The sequence below is a fragment of the Heteronotia binoei genome, chromosome 16 (assembly GCF_032191835.1).
Source record: "Heteronotia binoei isolate CCM8104 ecotype False Entrance Well chromosome 16, APGP_CSIRO_Hbin_v1, whole genome shotgun sequence".
Taxonomy (NCBI): Eukaryota; Metazoa; Chordata; class Lepidosauria; order Squamata; family Gekkonidae; genus Heteronotia; species Heteronotia binoei.
The window spans coordinates 33,597,941-33,615,483 of NC_083238.1; the positions used below are offsets into that span (position 1 = coordinate 33,597,941).

Below are 17,543 nucleotides of genomic sequence, written 5' to 3' on the forward strand. Positions count from 1 at the left end.
TCCTGAGCCATCTGTTGTTAAGAGGTTCATCTCAACACAACATCAGTGGTCTGGTTTTTCATTGGGCTAAGGGCTCCAGCCCACCCAGATCTTAGGCCTTAAAAGGTTTAGTTTTCCTGCTCTTTGTTTATAGTTAGACACAAGTTATCATGAGATGAGCTAATCTCAAATCGAACTGCTGTCTGAACAGAGAGACATGGATTAATGCCTGCCTTTAATCCAGAAAAGAACCCTGATGGCTCAAAGTGGTAAAACTGCAGTATCGCAGTCCAAGCTTTGCTCATAACCTGACTTTGATCCCAGTGGGAGCTGAGTTCAGATAGCTATAATTGGGTTGTTTTGTAGAAAAATAGGTGGTGGAGCTCATCCAGGGATTGTTATGCAGCTGCACATACTATTCAATGGACAAGGAGGTGGAACTCTCAGAAAGGTTCAGGAGCTGTGCTCTTGTGAGCTCCCACTGAATCTGAGGCCTGGCTATAATCACAAAAAGTCACCGACGTAAACAATACTTCATCATAATATCACAATATCTTATTGAAAATACATATTTTTTTCCTGTTTTAAATTTTTATTAAGTTTCAGTATAAAGGGAAAGGAATGATGCTGGGATACAGAAGCAAAAAAGGGAAGGGGTTGGGGGAAGAACAAAACAAGAAAAAAAAGAGAAGCGGTAAATAAAGCTATTTCTACGTTCCAAACCTGATACTAAATTTTTTCTACCTGTAAGTCTTAAATTTTAACCCAATCCAACCATTACATTCTACAGTCATTATTTTATTATATATATATATATATATATATATATATTTAGTAATTATTACTTATAATATAAATCTAAACTATTCATCTTTCATACCAACAAACAAGAAAAGCAAAGAAACCAATCATAAAATAAAACCCGCTAGCTAATTTTAACCATGTTAGGGATAAGTACTAACTTTAACAATACTAACAATAATCATAAGCAGAGAAGATGAATATAATCTCTTTATCCTTAATACTACCTTAATTATTTCCAACAGTGAGAAAAATAACAAAAGACCAAAATAAAACGTAGCAGATATTACTTTATCTGTTTCAATATCAACAGAATCTATTGCTAAAAAAAAGATAAGAAAATAACCAAGAGCAGATCTTAAAAAGTTTCAAATACTTGTGTGTTGTCTACCTTCTTGTAAATTTTGCTTCTTACACATTTTCTGGAATTAGGCCAAGTATCCACACAAAGAACAGAAAGGACAAAATGAAAAACTGCAAATGCAAGATACCAGGAAGTAGAAATTGGGGGCCAGATCAAAAGATGCCAAAAGGGGTTATTTTATCCTGGATGATCTTTCATTTCTAAAATTGGAGATGGGGTTCATCTGACCGATGAATATAGTGAAAGGCCAAAAGCGAAAACTCTGGGGCCAATCCTCAGGCCGACCTTTATTATCAGAAATGTATAAATATTATGGCTTTATGAAGATGGTTTTGAGGAAAAGGGGGGGGGGATTTGTTGGAAGAAAGAGAGTGTGTTTTCCTCCATATTGCTATGAAAACAAAGGAGCTGCAGATCTTATCTCTAAACACCCAGGTTGTTGTGTCTCTTAATTGGATCCAAGGGGCTCTTTTGTCTTTTACATCATCAGTAAAATGAGTACCCAGCTTGCTGTGGGGGTACAGTGTAAATGACTGGGGAAGGCAATGGCAAACCACCCTGTAACAAAATGTCTGCCAACGAAATGTGATGTCATGTCACCACTGAGGTTAGTAATGGCTTGGTGCTTGCACAGAGGACTACCTTTAGTTTAATCCTGAAGGGTAACATCTGGAAACTATGAATTATTGACCAAATATGTCCCTAGAATGTTAACTGTAGGGTTTATTTATTTCCCACTGCTATGTTCTTTTGAAATATGTTCTTGCACTCTTTCATAAATATCCTTTCATTATATTTGGGTGTTCAGTGCTTCAAGCAGGGCCGGCGTGTGGGAACGGAGAAGGCATTTTTAAAAAGACACTTCGGTGCGAAGGGCGGGGTATAAATCCCAATATAAATAAATTTTCCCCCTCCATTGGATACAACGGAGGCACTTCCTTTTGAGGCTCATAGGCACCTCCTGGTCCAGCCTTTTTGAAAGCTGGGTAGGGTTGAGGACAGGCACCAGCAACTGTGCTGCAAATTTGGTGTCTGTAGCTAAAAAAAGAACCCCGGATATCCTCAGATTGATTCTCCATTTTAGTTCATGGGGCCCATTGACTATAATGGTCCTCATAGGCTATACTGCAACCAGGAAAAATTAAAAAAAAAATTGCACACTTCCTTTTCCTATGTTCTGTAAGCTGTGTTGAGTCACAGGGAAAAGTGAGATATAAATATTTGAATAAATAAGTAATTTAGGCGAGTTAGGCACGGTTCTGACAGTGATTGTTCCACCTCTGTTACTCTTGACCTGAATTGTTGGTTGTCATATTTCATTTTTTTAAAAAACACCAAAGTAGACTGCAAGAGTTCCACCACCACCCCTCCCCCAGGTGCTGGTATATTTTCGAACTAAGACAACAAAATGGGAGGCCTCACAAGCGAGGAATTTGAATTTGAATCTCCCAGATACTAATTCAACAGTACACCCCGGTGGCTCAAGAAACTTTAGCTGTCCACTCTCCCTTGTCTGCCTCCCTCCCATCTACTACAACACACACACACACACACACCATCCCCACTTTTAATCAGGTCCTGGTTTCCGTTAATGGGCTGGGATGTGGGACATGGGTGCCCTCTGAACTCAACAGGATTTTTCCTCTTACCCGAGATGGGTCAAAGTTCTGGCACACTGCCTGCGGAAGGAAGTCCTTTGTAACTTCCATCTGACTGTGTGGAAGGCAAGTTGTGAAAAACTACCTAGTTTGGGAAGGCACAGAAGGGAAACAAGAAGGATGCTAAGACTCAGAATCGGGACAGCAACAGAAATCAAACTAGAGGTCGAGACAAGCACCCACGAGTGAAAAAAAGAAACTGCTCCCTTGCATGTGATCTCACCAAGGCAGTGTCTTGGCCATTGGAACCCACTCATTTGACTGACATCATCCTCAAGAGCAGGTGTGCACAAAAGCATTTAATAGTGTGCCACGGCATATGGGGCTCATCATCGGTCTGTTTGGTTGAATGGGCTGGGGGCCATGGCAACCGTTCATCTTATGAGTGCATTGATCCTTGGTGTAGAAACAATGGGGTCATCATCTAACAGGTCTAACCCCCTCCCCCCATTGAGGCTCCCAGTCTTTATAACCAGGTGGATGAGGAGGGAACTGGGGGTAACCAGCTGCAGCCTCCTTTTGCTGAGACTGAGGACTGCTTCCAGTCCTGTGCAAAGTTACTCCCGAGCAGTCCCACTGAGCTGCATTATAGGGCGTCGCTGCCTGCTGAAGTCCAATCTGGCCGGCGGGATCTTTATGGGAAAGGCAGAAAGAGAAAGGGTTAAGACAGCCGAGATGCTTACTAGAGAGGCCGGGCGGGGAGGAGGCGAAGGGAGAGCGACCGGGAAGGGCTTCAGACCGGCCAAAGGAGGGGAAAGTCTTGCAGCCGGACCCTGGGAAGGCTTGCTCTCAAGTAGGTGGTTTCAGGCTCGGGAGACGGAAATTCGGCTCTGGCGCGCCAAAGAAATCTCCATGGCGTCCCTTGCAGGGGCTGAGAGGCGGCGGGATTTGAATGTTGTAAATCCAAATAAATTCTGAGCCGTGGAGGCTGGAGGGAGGCCGGGGAAGGGGGAGCTGGACTCTATCTCAGCGAGCGAGCACATGGGGAGAATCACTGGTGTTGACTGGCAGCCCCAAATATTTCACACTTGGACCAGTACTCTTCCCCCCACATCTGCACTTTTTTGAGGGGAATGTCATTTATTTACATTAATTATAGAACAAAGTTGGAGTCTAGTGGCCCGTTAAGACAAACAAGAGTTTTAATTCAAGGTACGAGCTTTTGTGTGCAAACATACTTCTTCAGCATGGCCCAGAACTCTGCATTTTGGAAAAAGGAAATACCTCTCTAGCTGTGCAAGTCTCTTCTGAAGGTTTTTTTTTTTAATTACATTTTCATGGGGATATAGAAAGAAGACAAATATGGAAAATGGGGAAAGCATATATTAAGTTAGTTTGTTATAATTACACATTACAAAGTAGGGTTGCCTGTCTCCAGTTGTGGGCAGGGGATCCCCTGGTTTGGAGCCATTCCTTGCTTCAGTGTTATCAGAAAGGAGGGGAGGAGGCGTTGATTGTCCACTGGGCACTCCGTTATACCCTACTGGTCCCCTTAGGGAGCCAGTTTGGTGTAGTGGTTAAGTGTGTGGACTCTTATCTGGGAGAACTGGGTTTGATTCCCCACTCTTCCACTTGCACCTGCTGGAATGGCTGTGGGTCAGCCATAGCTCTGGCAGAGGTTGTCCTTGAAAGGGCAGCTGCTGTGAGAGTCCTCTCAGCCCCACCCACCTCACAGGGTGTCTGTTGTGGGGGAAGAAGATAAAGGAGATTGTGAGCCACTCTGAGTGGAGGGTGGAATATAAATCCAATGTCTTCTTCAATATCTTCTAATGGAGATCTGGGGCTCCGTGTGTGTGTGTGTGTGTGTGTGTTGTTTTTTGACATAGTGGCACCAAATTTTCAGCATAGCATCTGGTGCCTCTCCTAAAAAGAACCCCTCCAAGTTTCAAAAGATTAGACCAGGGGGTCCAATTCTATGAGCCCCAAAAGAAGGTACTCCCATCCTCCATTATTTCCAGTGGAAGGAAGGCATTTAAAAGGAGCTTGATCCCTTTGAGTGTGATGGCCGGGATTCTTTTTAATGTCCAATCATGCTTGTAACAGCCTTGCTCTTGGTTCCACCCCCAAAGTCCCCAGATACTTTCTGAGTTGGACCTGGCAACCCTAATATAAAGTTTCTTATTCCTGAAGGTGTCTGTTGTGGAGCTAAGAAAGAAAGGCGATTGCAAGCCACGCTGAGGCACCTTTGGGCAGTGAGAGAGCAGGGTAGAACACCAACTCTTCCTCTTCTTTATTCATGGGTGCCATAATGGAAAAACCACATGTAAAGGCCAGCCAGTGGAGGGACTGTAGAATGGCAGCAATTTGCCTGCTCCATCCAGCTCCAGATAATGGCCGAGGCGTGGTATTCTGCACCAGCTGGAGTTTCTGAACTGGTTTTGTGAGGAGATCCATATGCAGTCTATTGAACTGATTTACTCTCGATGTCATCATGCCGTGGATCCTGGTGGCTAGATCAGATATAGCTAGGGAAAGGACTATTTTTCAAGCTAGGCTGAGTTGGAAGAAAGAACTTTTTTGCAACTGCATTGACTTGCTTCTCCAGCAACAATGTTGGGTCCAGTATCACATCAAGGCTCTTAACAGAGTTGACTAGGGTTAGCTGAAACACATCAAAAGTGGAGAGCAGGGCTTTGGGGGTTTTTTGAGCAGGAAGGTGCAGGAACACAGTTTCAGCTGGCTTGGCATCAGGGGATGTGGCCTAATGTGTAATTGACTTTCTGCTGGGCTTTTTCTAAAAAAAAGAAGAGAAAGAAAGCCCTGAGTGGGAGCATAATGTCCTTCAAGACTTCTGCCTCCTGAAACAGCATCATGTCTGTCTTTCCAGGTTTTATTTTCAATTTATTCACTCCATTTAACCGCAGCAGCTAGGAATCAGTTGACGAGCTCTACCATATCACTTTCTCTTCCTGCTCCTGCTCACCCAGCAGCCCCCGTGCCCTGACCTGGAGCGTCTTAATGTCCCTCTGCCCCTCCAGTTTACCTTGAGAAGTGCCCACTAGGCAGACTGATCCCTAGAAACTGGAAGCCAAGCGTATAACATCTGCGACAGATTCTTTAAAAGGCAAACAGTGGTGTTTTTCTTGCCTGAATGACTAAACAGGCATCACTTTAAACGTTTGATATGTTTGATAGCACGTTTGATAGCACAGTGACATTAATCTTGATCTGCAAACTACAACAAGGACACTCCTTCTGACCCATAGGGTTGTTCCTTAGGTGTCTCTTCACTAGGGTCAGTGATGTAAAACCCTTCTGTTTTGTTTTCTTTCTGCCTTTTTGATGTCTTTCCCTCTCTTTCTTCACAGCCAAGTGAATAAGAGTTTCTTTCCAGGGTCAGAGGCAACTGAAGAGAAAGGAGAAGGAGATGGAAGAGAAGGACCCAGAAGGCTCTAGACCTGGCAAGACATCAAGGAAGGGTCCCCATCTGATCCAAGCAGGGAGTGGTGCTGGATTTTGGGAAAGAGCTGTGTCAGAGATCTTGGCTGAGGGCACTGTGGCCTCAGATGTACGCAGGCGATGCTTCCGGCAGTTCTGTTACCATGAGGCTGATGGGCCCCGAAAGGTTTGCAGCCAGCTCCATGGACTTTGTAACCAGTGGCTGGAGCCAGAGAAGCGCACCAAGAAGCAGATCTTGGACCTGGTGATCCTGGAGCAGTTCCTGGCCATTCTGCCCCAGGAAGTGCAGGGCTGGGTCAGAGAATGTGGGCCAGAGACCAGTTCCCAGGCAGTGGCCCTGGTTGAAGGTTTCCTCTTGAGTCAGGCAGAGGAGAAGAGACAGGCACAGCAGGTGAGGGGTTTTCATTCACTCAGTTCAAGCAATGACCTTATCCTAAGTCTTCCTGCCAGATATTTCTTTTTTTCCAAATATGAAATATTTATTTTCAAGAAAAAAAGAGGGAAAATGGAAATAGAAAAGTAATAATACATCTGTAAAGAAAAACAGAGTACATTCTGCATGTTGCTGTAACATTCAAATAAAAGAAAATTTCATCATACTGTTACAAGCTTAGCCTCTCATCACAGTAGTGATATAGAATTATATTGTAAGTTCCCATTTAGGTTATCAATTTAGCTTGTATTTCAACCATATAAATTGAAGAATATTAACCATAATTCACACCAAAGCAATTTAAGTGTCTAGCCACAAATATAACTTCTCCCAGTATTCTCTTGCCTCTTCTTTGGATTTCCCATCAAACAATAGTGATAAATAGTCCATCTCTGCTGCTTCCAGTATTTTCCTGATCAGTTCCTGTTTCGTGGGTAGTTCTTGGAGCTTCCATTTCTGAGCAAAAAAAATCCTAGCTACAGTATTAATATGTGCCATTAAATGTCTTGTCTCTTTTGTATAATCACTAGGATACATATTCAGCAAAAACAGTTCTGGTTTAAGAGGAATCTGCATCTTCAACATTTTTTGCAATAGTTCATGTAACATCTTCCGATTGCCTTTTCACAAGTCCTCCACATATGATAAAAAGATCCAACCTGTTTTGTACATTTCCAACATTTTTAGTCGTATTAGAATACATTTTAGAAAACTTTTGAGGAGTTACATACCATCTATAAAACATCTTATACAAATTTTCCTTAAAAGATACTGATTTGGTTAATTTAATATTGGATTTCCAAAGGGTTTCTCATTCATCTAGCGTAATACCATGCCCTGTATTCTTAGCCCATAGTACCATACAGTCCTTCACAATCTCATCTTACATCTTCATCTGTAGTAGATAAGAGTATATTTTCGAGATCAGTTTTTCCTGAGGACCCAGGAAAATTTTATCGAACGGATATTGATCAACATTAAACCCTACTGTCTTATCTTTAACATATCTGGACACTATTTGCGTTCTGAGCCACCAACTCTTATTAATGTTCTTACTCTCTAGTTCTTCCTTGGTTTTTGATTGATTATCTTGTTGCAGTATTTCCTCATATTTATAACATCAATCTGGTTTTAAAAGATTTGGTGGTGTAAATGCTTCAGCCGGAGATACCCATCTCGGAATTCTTTTATAGATTTTCGGTTTTAACCATATCCACGTATGATAGAGAGATTTCCGTAGCCAGTGGTTTTTAAAATAAGAATGTCCTTCGAGTCTTTGGTACCACAGATACGCATGCCAGCCCTGGGTAAGTTCATGGCTCTCCAGAGACAACTGTCTTCTATCTTGCAATAAGGCCCAATCTCTTAGCCATGTCAATACCGAGGTGCTACAATACAGTTGCCAATCTGGGAGGCCCAGACCTGCTCTTTCTTTACAGTCTTGTAGCGCTTTCAGTTTAATTCTTGGCTTTTTTTCCTGCCAGATATATATTTTTTCTGCCAGGTGTGTGTGTGTGTGTGTATATATATGCCAGATATTTCTCTGTGTGTATTAATCTCTATCAGGTGGCTTCTGTCTTATGACAACCCTCTGAACATCGTATCATTAACAGCCTTGCTCTGATCTTGCAGACTGAGGACTGTGGTGTCCTTGATTGAATCCATCCATCACTTGTTTTCTCTTCCTCTTTTCTTGCTGCCTTCAACTTTTCTTAGCATTATTATCTTTTCCAGCGACGCCTGCCTTCTCATAATGCCACCAAAACACGATAGCCTCATTTGAGTCATTTTAGCTTCCTTAGAGAGTTGAAGCTTGATTTGATCTAGAGCCCACTTATTTGTCTTTCTGGTGGCCCAAGGCTTCTGTAGAAACTCTCAACTCCCCTCCAGCACCACAAAGAATCAACTTTCTTCCTTTCAGCTTTTTCCCTATTGAACTTTCACACCCAGACATAGTAATGGGGAATACTGTGGCAAGAATTAAGTTGCTTCTGCCCACCAGTGACTCATCCCTACACTTAATAACCTTTCTAGCTCCTTCATGGCTTCCTTTCCCAGTCCCAGTCTCAGTCTTCTGTTTTCTTTTTCCAGTCTCCATTTTGGTTGATGATGGAAACAAGGAATGGAAAATATTGAACAATTTCAGTTTCTTCATTCTCAACCTAAAATTTCTGTAATTCCCCCCCATGTCATTACTTTCGTTGTCCTGATGTTCAGCTGTAATCTTTTTTTAGCACTTTCTGCTTTAGCCTTCAGTAGTAATTATTTCAGGACTTCACTACTTTCTGCCAATAATGTGGTGTCATCTTCATATATCAGATTGTTAATGTTCTTTCCTCCAATTTTCTCTCTATCTTCATCTAAATATAATCCAGCTTTCCTTATGAAATTTTTTGCATAGAGGCAGAGATAAAATACATCCTAGTCTGACACCCTTGCCAACTGGAAACCATTCTGTTTCTCCATATTCAGTCCTAACAGTGGCCTCTTGCCCAGAGTACAGGTCCCTCATCAAAACAGTCAGAAGTTGTGGCACACCTGTTTCGTTTAAAACTAATCATAGCTTTTCCAGATCCCCACAGTCAAAAGTGTGGATGTAATCTATGAATCACAAGTTGGTTTTCTTCTGAAATTCTCCCCTATGCTCCATTAGCCAATGATCTCATGCCACTTCCTTTTCTGCATCTGCCTGGAACAGAACATCTGGCATTTCTCTTTCAATATATATTACTGGTCCTTATTCTAAAATTTTGAGAATCACTTTACTAGCATAAGGAATTCATGCAATGGTCCAAGAGTTGCTGCAGTTTTTGTCATTTCCATTTTTTGGAATTAGAATGTAAAGTGAGTGTTTCCAGTCTGTGGGCCATTGTTTTGTTTTCCATTTTTGTTAGTATATTCTTGTTAGGATTTTGATGGACTCCCTTTATGTGGGTTGAAATAGCTCTGCTGATATCCCACCTACTCCTGGTGATTTGTTTCTCCCAGTTCTTTTAGGTTCAGTTTCACTTTCTAAAACTCTTAACTTCTTCTTCAAAAGATTCTCCTTTAAAGGAATCTGTCCTCATTGCATCTGTTCTTTTTAATAATTCTTCAGGGTTTTGTTCCCATCTTTTCTTACCCCTCTCCCTTGCTGTTGTTTCAGGTATGGGGAGGATCTGAGAAGGAGGAAGCAAAGTTCTCTGAGGCAGAAGGAACTTCATCAGAGGACTGTCAGAGGCTGAAGGCTCAGGAGCATGTCCAAGATGCCCTGTCACATGGTAAGGGGGCCTCCTGATTGGATTGGATTGGATTGGGGCACGTACTGTAGTTGTTGGGCAGATGGTTCAGACAAGAGAAAAGGGAAATATTTTGCAGACTACTGAGAAATACTGCCATAGGATGTAGCGATGGCTACACTTTAAGGGGGAGTGTGCAGATTCATGGGGAGGAATTCCATTCTTACTTACATTACTTAGTTCTTGGATTGAGAGATCACCAAAGAAATTCAGGGTTCCTATGCAGAGGCAGGCAATGGCATACCACCTCTGAGTGTCCCTTGCCTTGAATAACTGGAGTCACCATAAGTCATCTGTGACTTGACAGCACTTTACACATACACATAAGAAACACACCCCATGTTCTGGGGCAGGGTATCTCAGAAAACGCATTGCCAGAGGCCAGCAATTTGGGTTCTGTGTTCCTGCATAAATACTTCTCCGGGGCATCTGGAGGACTTCATTCAGACAAAGGTACTGAATTAGGGATGTCAGGCCATGACCTGGCACCCCTGTGAGTTTTGAGGATGGAGTATGGGATGGATATGGTGTCATTTTCATGTCTCATTCTGCCAAATACCTAGGTTTACAAGATAATGCATGGGATGGAGAAAGTAGAGAAAGAAGTACTTTTCTCCCTTTCTCACAATACAAGAACTCGTGGGCATTCGATGAAATTGCTGAGCAGACAGGTTAAAACGGATAAAAGGAAGTACTTCTTCACCCAAAGGGTGATTAACATGTGGAATTCACTGCCACAGGAGGTGGTGACGGCTACAAGTATAGCCACCTTCAAGAGGGGTTTAGATAAAAATATGGAGCACAGGTCCATCAGTGGCTATTAGCCACAGTGTGTGTGTATATATAAATTTTTTTGCCACTGTGTGACACAGAGTGTTGGACTGGGTGGGCCGTTGGCCTGATCCAACATGGCTTCTCTTATGTTCTTATGTTAGATGTGAAGTCCAAGCATCAGCAAACATTCTGGAAGCACATTGGTAGCAATGCTCCCTCTAAGCTGTGAAGAAGTCCTGTGAGCAAGAATTCCACTTGATGAGCTACTGGCATTAAAGGTGTAAGCTACTGCTTAAATTAGTTTGCTCTAGAGCCATTTCTCCTGAGCTAAGACAAAATGTGAGCCAGAGGCTAAAAACCTGTGAGCTTGCTCACCGTAACTCAGCTTAGAGGGAAAATTGATTGGTAGTACCCTAGAGTTTCCAGAGCATCAACTGATATGCTAAAATCAGATGGGTTTAGGGCTGGATGGGATGGTGACGTGTTGTGCCTCATGATTTCGGGTCGCCTCTCTTTCTCCTGCCAATCTGGACTCCAGGATGGGGGAAAAGGCCCAGCAGGTGGGAGAATGTCATGCCTGGCCTTTGGGCCTGATCTTGCAGGGATGTTGCAAGCATTTGCACTCCCGGGCTCACAGGGCACTTCACAGATGTCTCAAATGTGTTGACAGTGTTTATAACTCCCTAAGGCTTAAGGGGTACCTGGTGCTTCTCTTCTACCTCTTCCTTAGTTTACTAAAAGCTATTTCAAATTTGCTTAGGCACAAACAAGACAAGATTTTACAGCCCTGTGAATGGGGATATGTAAGCAGGATTCAACAAATAAAATAGGAATTTGAGGGTAACATTCTTCCTTCCAACTTTGTCTCCCTGGCAGGCAGTGAAGAGACCTTATTGAACCATTTTCTTTGCAGAGAAGTGGAAATGGCTGCTCAACCTCTCATCCAGGTAGGAGGGGGATGAATGAGGGATAGTCAGGGCCCTCAGTTCTTTCTCAGAGATGCTTTTGCTCCTGCTGTCTGAGAAAGAGAGGCTCTGAATGCCATTGTCTTTACACATAATGAGTTCTACATTCTGCACCCTCAGAAAATACCCCAATCAAGAGTGTAGTATTTGCTGGCCATGATCTCTGATGAAGGAATTTGCTTTTACTTTCAGTCTCCATTTTCCTTTGAGGAGGTGGCCGTGTATTTCACCAAGTCGGAGTGGGCTCTACTGGATCTGGGCCAAAAAGCTCTCTACAGGGAAGTCATGCTGGAGAACTATGGGAATGTGGCCTTTTTGGGTAAGAGTCTTTTATAGGTGCCAAAGGTGCAAATTGCTGCCATGGGGATAATGCATGAATCAGAAGTTTGAACAGCAAGATATGTTTGTAAGGCCTGCCCAGCTACATGGCTGCCACTGGGTGAGTTGAGGAGTTGGGGTGGTTGTGAAAGTGATGTTCAGCATGGGCAGATAGAGACAAGCCACCCACTGTTCAAGGGGCAACTGAGGCCATTGTTGTGGCCCTCACCCAAGCCAGTGAGGGTGTCTTGGGCTCAGTTGTCACCCTTTACAACATTCCCTTATTCAGATGGGATTATGGCCATCCCCTCTGACTGAAATCTGGAAAAGATCCACTCTCCTGTAAGGCAGAGTTGTTAGGGTTGTGGGCTTTGATCTTGACCACGGTTCCATCCTCCCAGAATAAATTTTTCCTTTTCCTTGAATTCCTTTCCTTCTGTTACGGGAACTGTTGGGGGGTGGGTGTCCCCTCTTTTTATGGGGGGAATTAGCAGAGCCAGGTAGAGCTTTTGGAGTGAAATACCACCTAGTGTATCCTGGAAATAACCCTCCTCTCTCTCTTTCTCTCTTTCTGTGTGTATATATATATGTGTGTGTGTGTGTGTGTATGTATGAATAACCAAGCCCCAGATCCATATGGATTGATTCTCCATTATACCCTGTGGGGAGCAGTCTCTGTTGTATCTACACTTAGTCCCCTCTTTCCAAACAAGAGACTCAACAACAGAGGTGCAAAAGAGATGAATGCGCAGATATTTATTGTTTTCACATTAATGTGGGAAGGAGAAACAATCCTTTTCACCCCCTTCGTCTGTTCTCCTTTGAAATCATTCCCCATATTCACAACATTTTATATCTTCCTGTAAACAAAGGCCAACTTACAGATTGGCTACACCGGTCTTTGCTTTTGATATTCTGTTTACACTCATTGGTCAAATGAATCCCAACTTAGAAGTGAAAGATGAATTGATATCCCCTGGGTTCTCTAATCAGGACCTCCATGTTGCACTTCCCTGTACCCCATATCTGCGGTTTTCTCCCCTTCCCTGCTTGTCTCCAATGTAGACCCCTGGCCCAGTTCCAGAATGAGTAAGAGCAGAGCTTCTGCTCTGGCCTTTTTTGAGAGATAGGCTCCCGGAGGTAGAAAAGATAGCTTACTTTCCACCGAAGGATGTTTACAGAACAAATGATGATAACAACCTTTTGCTAAAGAAGATTCTTTCATATCTAGTATGCTTAGCAAAGACTTCTAAAGGAAGCCATTGTCCTTTGTTCCCCAGACCACTTCAGGCCTAGAATAGAAAAGGCACCATATATTTTAAGGCAAGCTATGCAAGTGTAATATATTGAGTGTAATGGTAATGATAATACTATGAATATAATGTTAAGGCAGGTTAGTTAGTGCAAATGAGTTCTATGAACAGGATTAGTGCAATTCTATTTGGCACTCTGTTCATGTTCTAGAGAGCAATTCTGAATCTACGTCCTACATCTCCATTGAGATGTAGTAATGTGTAATGGAGTGCCCAGCGGACATTCAAACCCTCCGCCCCCACCACTTTCTGATAATCCTGAAACAGGGGGAGGTTGTCCAGACCAGAGGGTCCTTTGCCTCCAACTGGGGATTGTGCAACCAACAAAGAACAACGTGGTTAATGGAGCAGGACAAGCATGTTAACAATCTCCGCGTAAACCAGCCTCAGAAATTATACAAACTAGAGTTTACCCAATAACATATAAAATTAATTTTCCATATTGAACAATGTCATTCCATAGAAAAAGTGCATAAGGAACATCAGCCTCTAGCCCAGAGTCACTTCAAAGGCAATTAATGTCCAAATTCCTTAGAAGGTGGGTGCAGGCAGCAATTCCAAAGGTAGAGTTTCCCACGGAGACCAATGTCCCTGATGATTTCTTCTGTACAGCAAGGCACAAAAATGAAATGCGATACGGCTGTACTTTTTCCACGTTTTGCAATTGCTTCTACGAGCATTCCAGGAGTGCACAGTTATTGAAAGTGCTGTTCTTATAGCCCACATCTTCAGGTTTCTTTGTATCAGAGCATGGGCCCTCAGACTTCGTCATGGCAACATCTCTATTATTTGAGCTTTCTCATCTGTGACTCCTCCCAATGAAGATGTAAGTTACAGCATGTTAGTACTGTTGTTCCTTATGCACTTTTTCTATGGAATGACATTGTTCAATATGGAAAATTAATTTTATAAGTTATTGAGTAAACTCTAGTTTGTATAATTTCTGAGGCTGGTTTATGCAGAGGTTGTTAACCTGCTTGTCCTGCTCCAACTGGGGATTGGCAACTCTATGATGGATTCCTTCAGGCTTTGGTCTTAGGTAGAGATGGGTTTGAGTGGTTTCTTTGGAGTTGTTCTACCTTGCAGGGGTGGCTTGCAGTGAGTAGTCCCAAGGGGAACTGGCTTACACCAAACCACACAGCACCCTCTGTTGTGGTGAGAGAGATGAGTCCCACCCGCTGAGAGAGAAAAACCAGGTATACCTGCCTGATCAGTACTCTGGGACACCAGGGTTTCACCAAGGTCCACAGAGGCAGGAGAGAAGCCATTAAGGCAATTGGAGGAATAAGACTATTCGTTGCCGAAGAGGGGGTTTCTGTGAAATCAGTCGAAGAAGAAAGGTCAGTCAAAAAAACAGGAGGAACAAAGGCCTCCATCCTATCAGAGAATCCACTCCAAGGAAGATAAAAATGGAAGTGTGGCCTTTGCAGTGACCTTCAGTCATAGAATTAATGCCATTTTATTGATGCAGGTTCCCTTAGGAGTAAAACTGGATTATTACTTGCAGTTCGGAAAAATCTTTATTTGGAAAACAGACCTTACTTTACATCAAAGAAGTCACACAGGTGAGGAGCGATGTAAATGGTCAGAGTCCAAACCAAGTGTCTCTGATGCAGGAGGCTTAATTTACTTTGAAAGTGGAGTTCATAGTACACTTCAGTGGACAGCCGGAAGAAGCCACTGAAATATTTGGAGTATAGTGTAGATGGAACTTCAGGTGCAGATCAGACTTCCTTGCACTGATTCTAACAGGATTTCTCTCTCTGTTTCAGCAGGGAATGCTGTGATGGATGAGGAGGTTCAGGAACTGCATCATTTATTGCCAGATGAAGTCAAGAATGAAGATGTGAGAAGAAATGTTATGATTCAAGGCAGACCTCAGTGGCAGAAAGGCAGCTGCAGGGTCAAGAATTGGGATAACTCCATTCCTTGCATAGGTGGGAATTTCCAAGAAGCAATTCACACATTGGAGGAAACATACAAATGCTTGGAGTGTGGAATGAACTTCTCAGATCAAAGCCAGTATAATCTCCATTTCAGAATGCACACTGGAAAGAAAACCAATCAATGCCTGAAGGCCATGGTTCACAGAGCAGAGTTCCTTAGGCATCTAAAAACACATTCAGGAGAGAAACCTTATAGCTACTCAGACTGTGGCAAAAGGTTCTCAGAGAAATCAGACCTTGTTCAACACCAAAAGAATCATTCAGGAGAGAAGCACTTTATGTGTTCAGAGAGTGAAATGATGTTTTTGGATGGAAGAAAAGGTAATGCACATTTTTCAAAGCCTGGTATACTGAAAGCATGTAAATGCTTTCGGTGTGGAAAGTACTTTAACTTCAGATCACAACTCCTTGTGCACCAAAAGATCCACGCAGAGGAGAAGCCCTTTGAATGCTCAGAGTGTAGGAAGAGATTCAGTCACAGTAGCAGTCTTCAAAAACATCTAAGAACCCACACACGGGAGAAACCTTTTGAATGCTCAGAGTGTGGGAAGAGATTCGGTCACAGTAGCAGTTTTCAAGAACATCTAAGAACCCACACAGGAGAGAAGCCTTTTGAATGCCCAGAGTGTGGGAAGAGATTCAGGCACAGTAACAGTTTTCAAGAACATCTAAGAACCCACACAGGGGAGAAGCCTTTTGAATGCTCAGAGTGTGGGAAGAGATTTAGGCACAGTAGCAGTCTTCAAAAACATCTAAGAATTCACACAGGGGAGAAGCCTTTTGAATGCTCAGAGTGTGGGAAGAGATTCAGTCACAGTAGCAGTTTTCAAGAACATCTAAGAACCCACACAGGGGAAAAGCCTTTTGACTGCCCAGAGTGTGGGAAGAGATTCAATCACAGAAGCCATCTTCAAACTCATCTTAGGATCCACAAAGGACAGAAGCCTTTTGAATGCTCAGAGTGTGGGAAGAGATTTGGTCAGAGTAGCAATCTTCAAAAACATCTAAGAACCCACACAGGGGAGAAGCCTTTTGAATGCTCAGAGTGTGGAAAGAGATTCAGTCAGAGTAGCGGTCTTCAAGAGCATCGAAGAACTCACACAGGAGAGAGGCCTTTTGAATGCTCAGAGTGTGGGAAGAGATTCAGTCGGAATGGCACTCTTCAAAGTCATGTAAGAACACACACAGGGGAGAAACGTTTTGAATGCTCAGAGTGTGGGAAGAAATTCAGTGGGAGTTTCCATCTTAAAGAGCATCAAACAACCCACACAGGAGAGAAGCCTTTTGAATGCTCAGAGTGTGGGAAGAGATTGAGTCGCAGTGGCGATCTTCAAATTCATCTAAGAACACACACAGGGGAGAAACCTTTTGAATGCTCAGAGTGTGGGAAGAGATTCAGTCAAAGTAGCAATCTTCAAAAACATCTAAGAACCCACAGAGGGGATAAGCCTTTTGAATGCTCAGAGTGTGGGAAGAGATTCTATCATCGAGGCCTTCTTAAAACTCATCTAAGGACCCACAAAGGGCAGAAGCCTTTTGAATGCTCAGAGTGTGGGAAGAGATTCAGTCACAATAGCAGCCTTCAAATACATCTAAGAATCCACACAGGGGAGAAGCCTTTTCAATGCTCAGAGTGTGGAAAGAGATTCAGTCGCAGTGGCGATCTTCAAGGTCATCTAAGAACCCACACAGGGGAGAAGCCTTTTGAATGCTCAGAGTGTGAGAAGAGATTCAGTCACAGTAGCACTCTTCAAAAACATCTAAGAACTCACACAGGGGAGAAGCCTTTTGAATGTACAGAGTGTGGGAAGAGATTCAGTCAGAGTAGCTATCTTCAAAAACATCTAAAAATCCACACAGGGCAGAAGCCTTTTGAATGTCCAGAGTGTGGGAAGAGATTCAGTCTGAGTAGCTATCTTCAAAAACATCTAAGAACCCACACAGGGCAGAAGTCTTTCTAATGCTAAGAATGTAGGAAGAAATACAGTCACAGTAGCAGTCTTCAAGAACATCTAAAATCCACACAGGGGAGAAACGTTCTGAACGCTCAGAGAGTGGAAAGAAATTAAGTCATAGACTCCATCTTAAACAGCATCAAAGAACCCACACAGGGGAGAAACCTTTTTGAATGCTCAGAGTGTGGGAAGAGTTTCAGAAACAGTGGCACTCTTCAAATTAATCAAAGAACACACACAGGGGAGAAGCCTTTCGAATGCTCAGAGTGTGGGAAGGGATTCAGTCACGGTAAAGGTAGTCTCCTATGCAAGCACCAGTTGTTTTCGACTCTAGGGTGACATTGCTTTCATAGCAGACAT

General features: G+C 43.0%; 1 protein-coding gene across 1 annotated transcript; it reads left to right on the top strand.

The window, feature by feature from the left end:
- Window positions 1-15,068: 15,068 nt before the first annotated feature.
- Window positions 15,069-17,189, top strand: LOC132585209 (zinc finger protein 658-like). Its single transcript, XM_060257015.1, has 2 exons — window positions 15,069-16,400; window positions 16,482-17,189. Exons 1-2 carry the CDS (start codon window positions 15,069-15,071, stop codon window positions 17,187-17,189), a joined length of 2,040 nt encoding a protein of 679 aa, XP_060112998.1.
- The last annotated feature ends 354 nt before the right edge of the window (window positions 17,190-17,543 follow it).

What these genes read in the sequence shown, in the direction of transcription:
- LOC132585209 (XM_060257015.1), top strand. Translation starts at nt 15,069, where the DNA reads ATGGATGAGGAGGTTCAGGAACTGCATCATTTATTGCCAGATGAAGTC. An exon ending in ATGGCACTCTTCAAAGTCAT is followed by an intron (nt 16,401 to 16,481) that starts GTAAGAACACAC and finishes CATCTTAAAGAG; the next exon opens with CATCAAACAACCCACACAGG.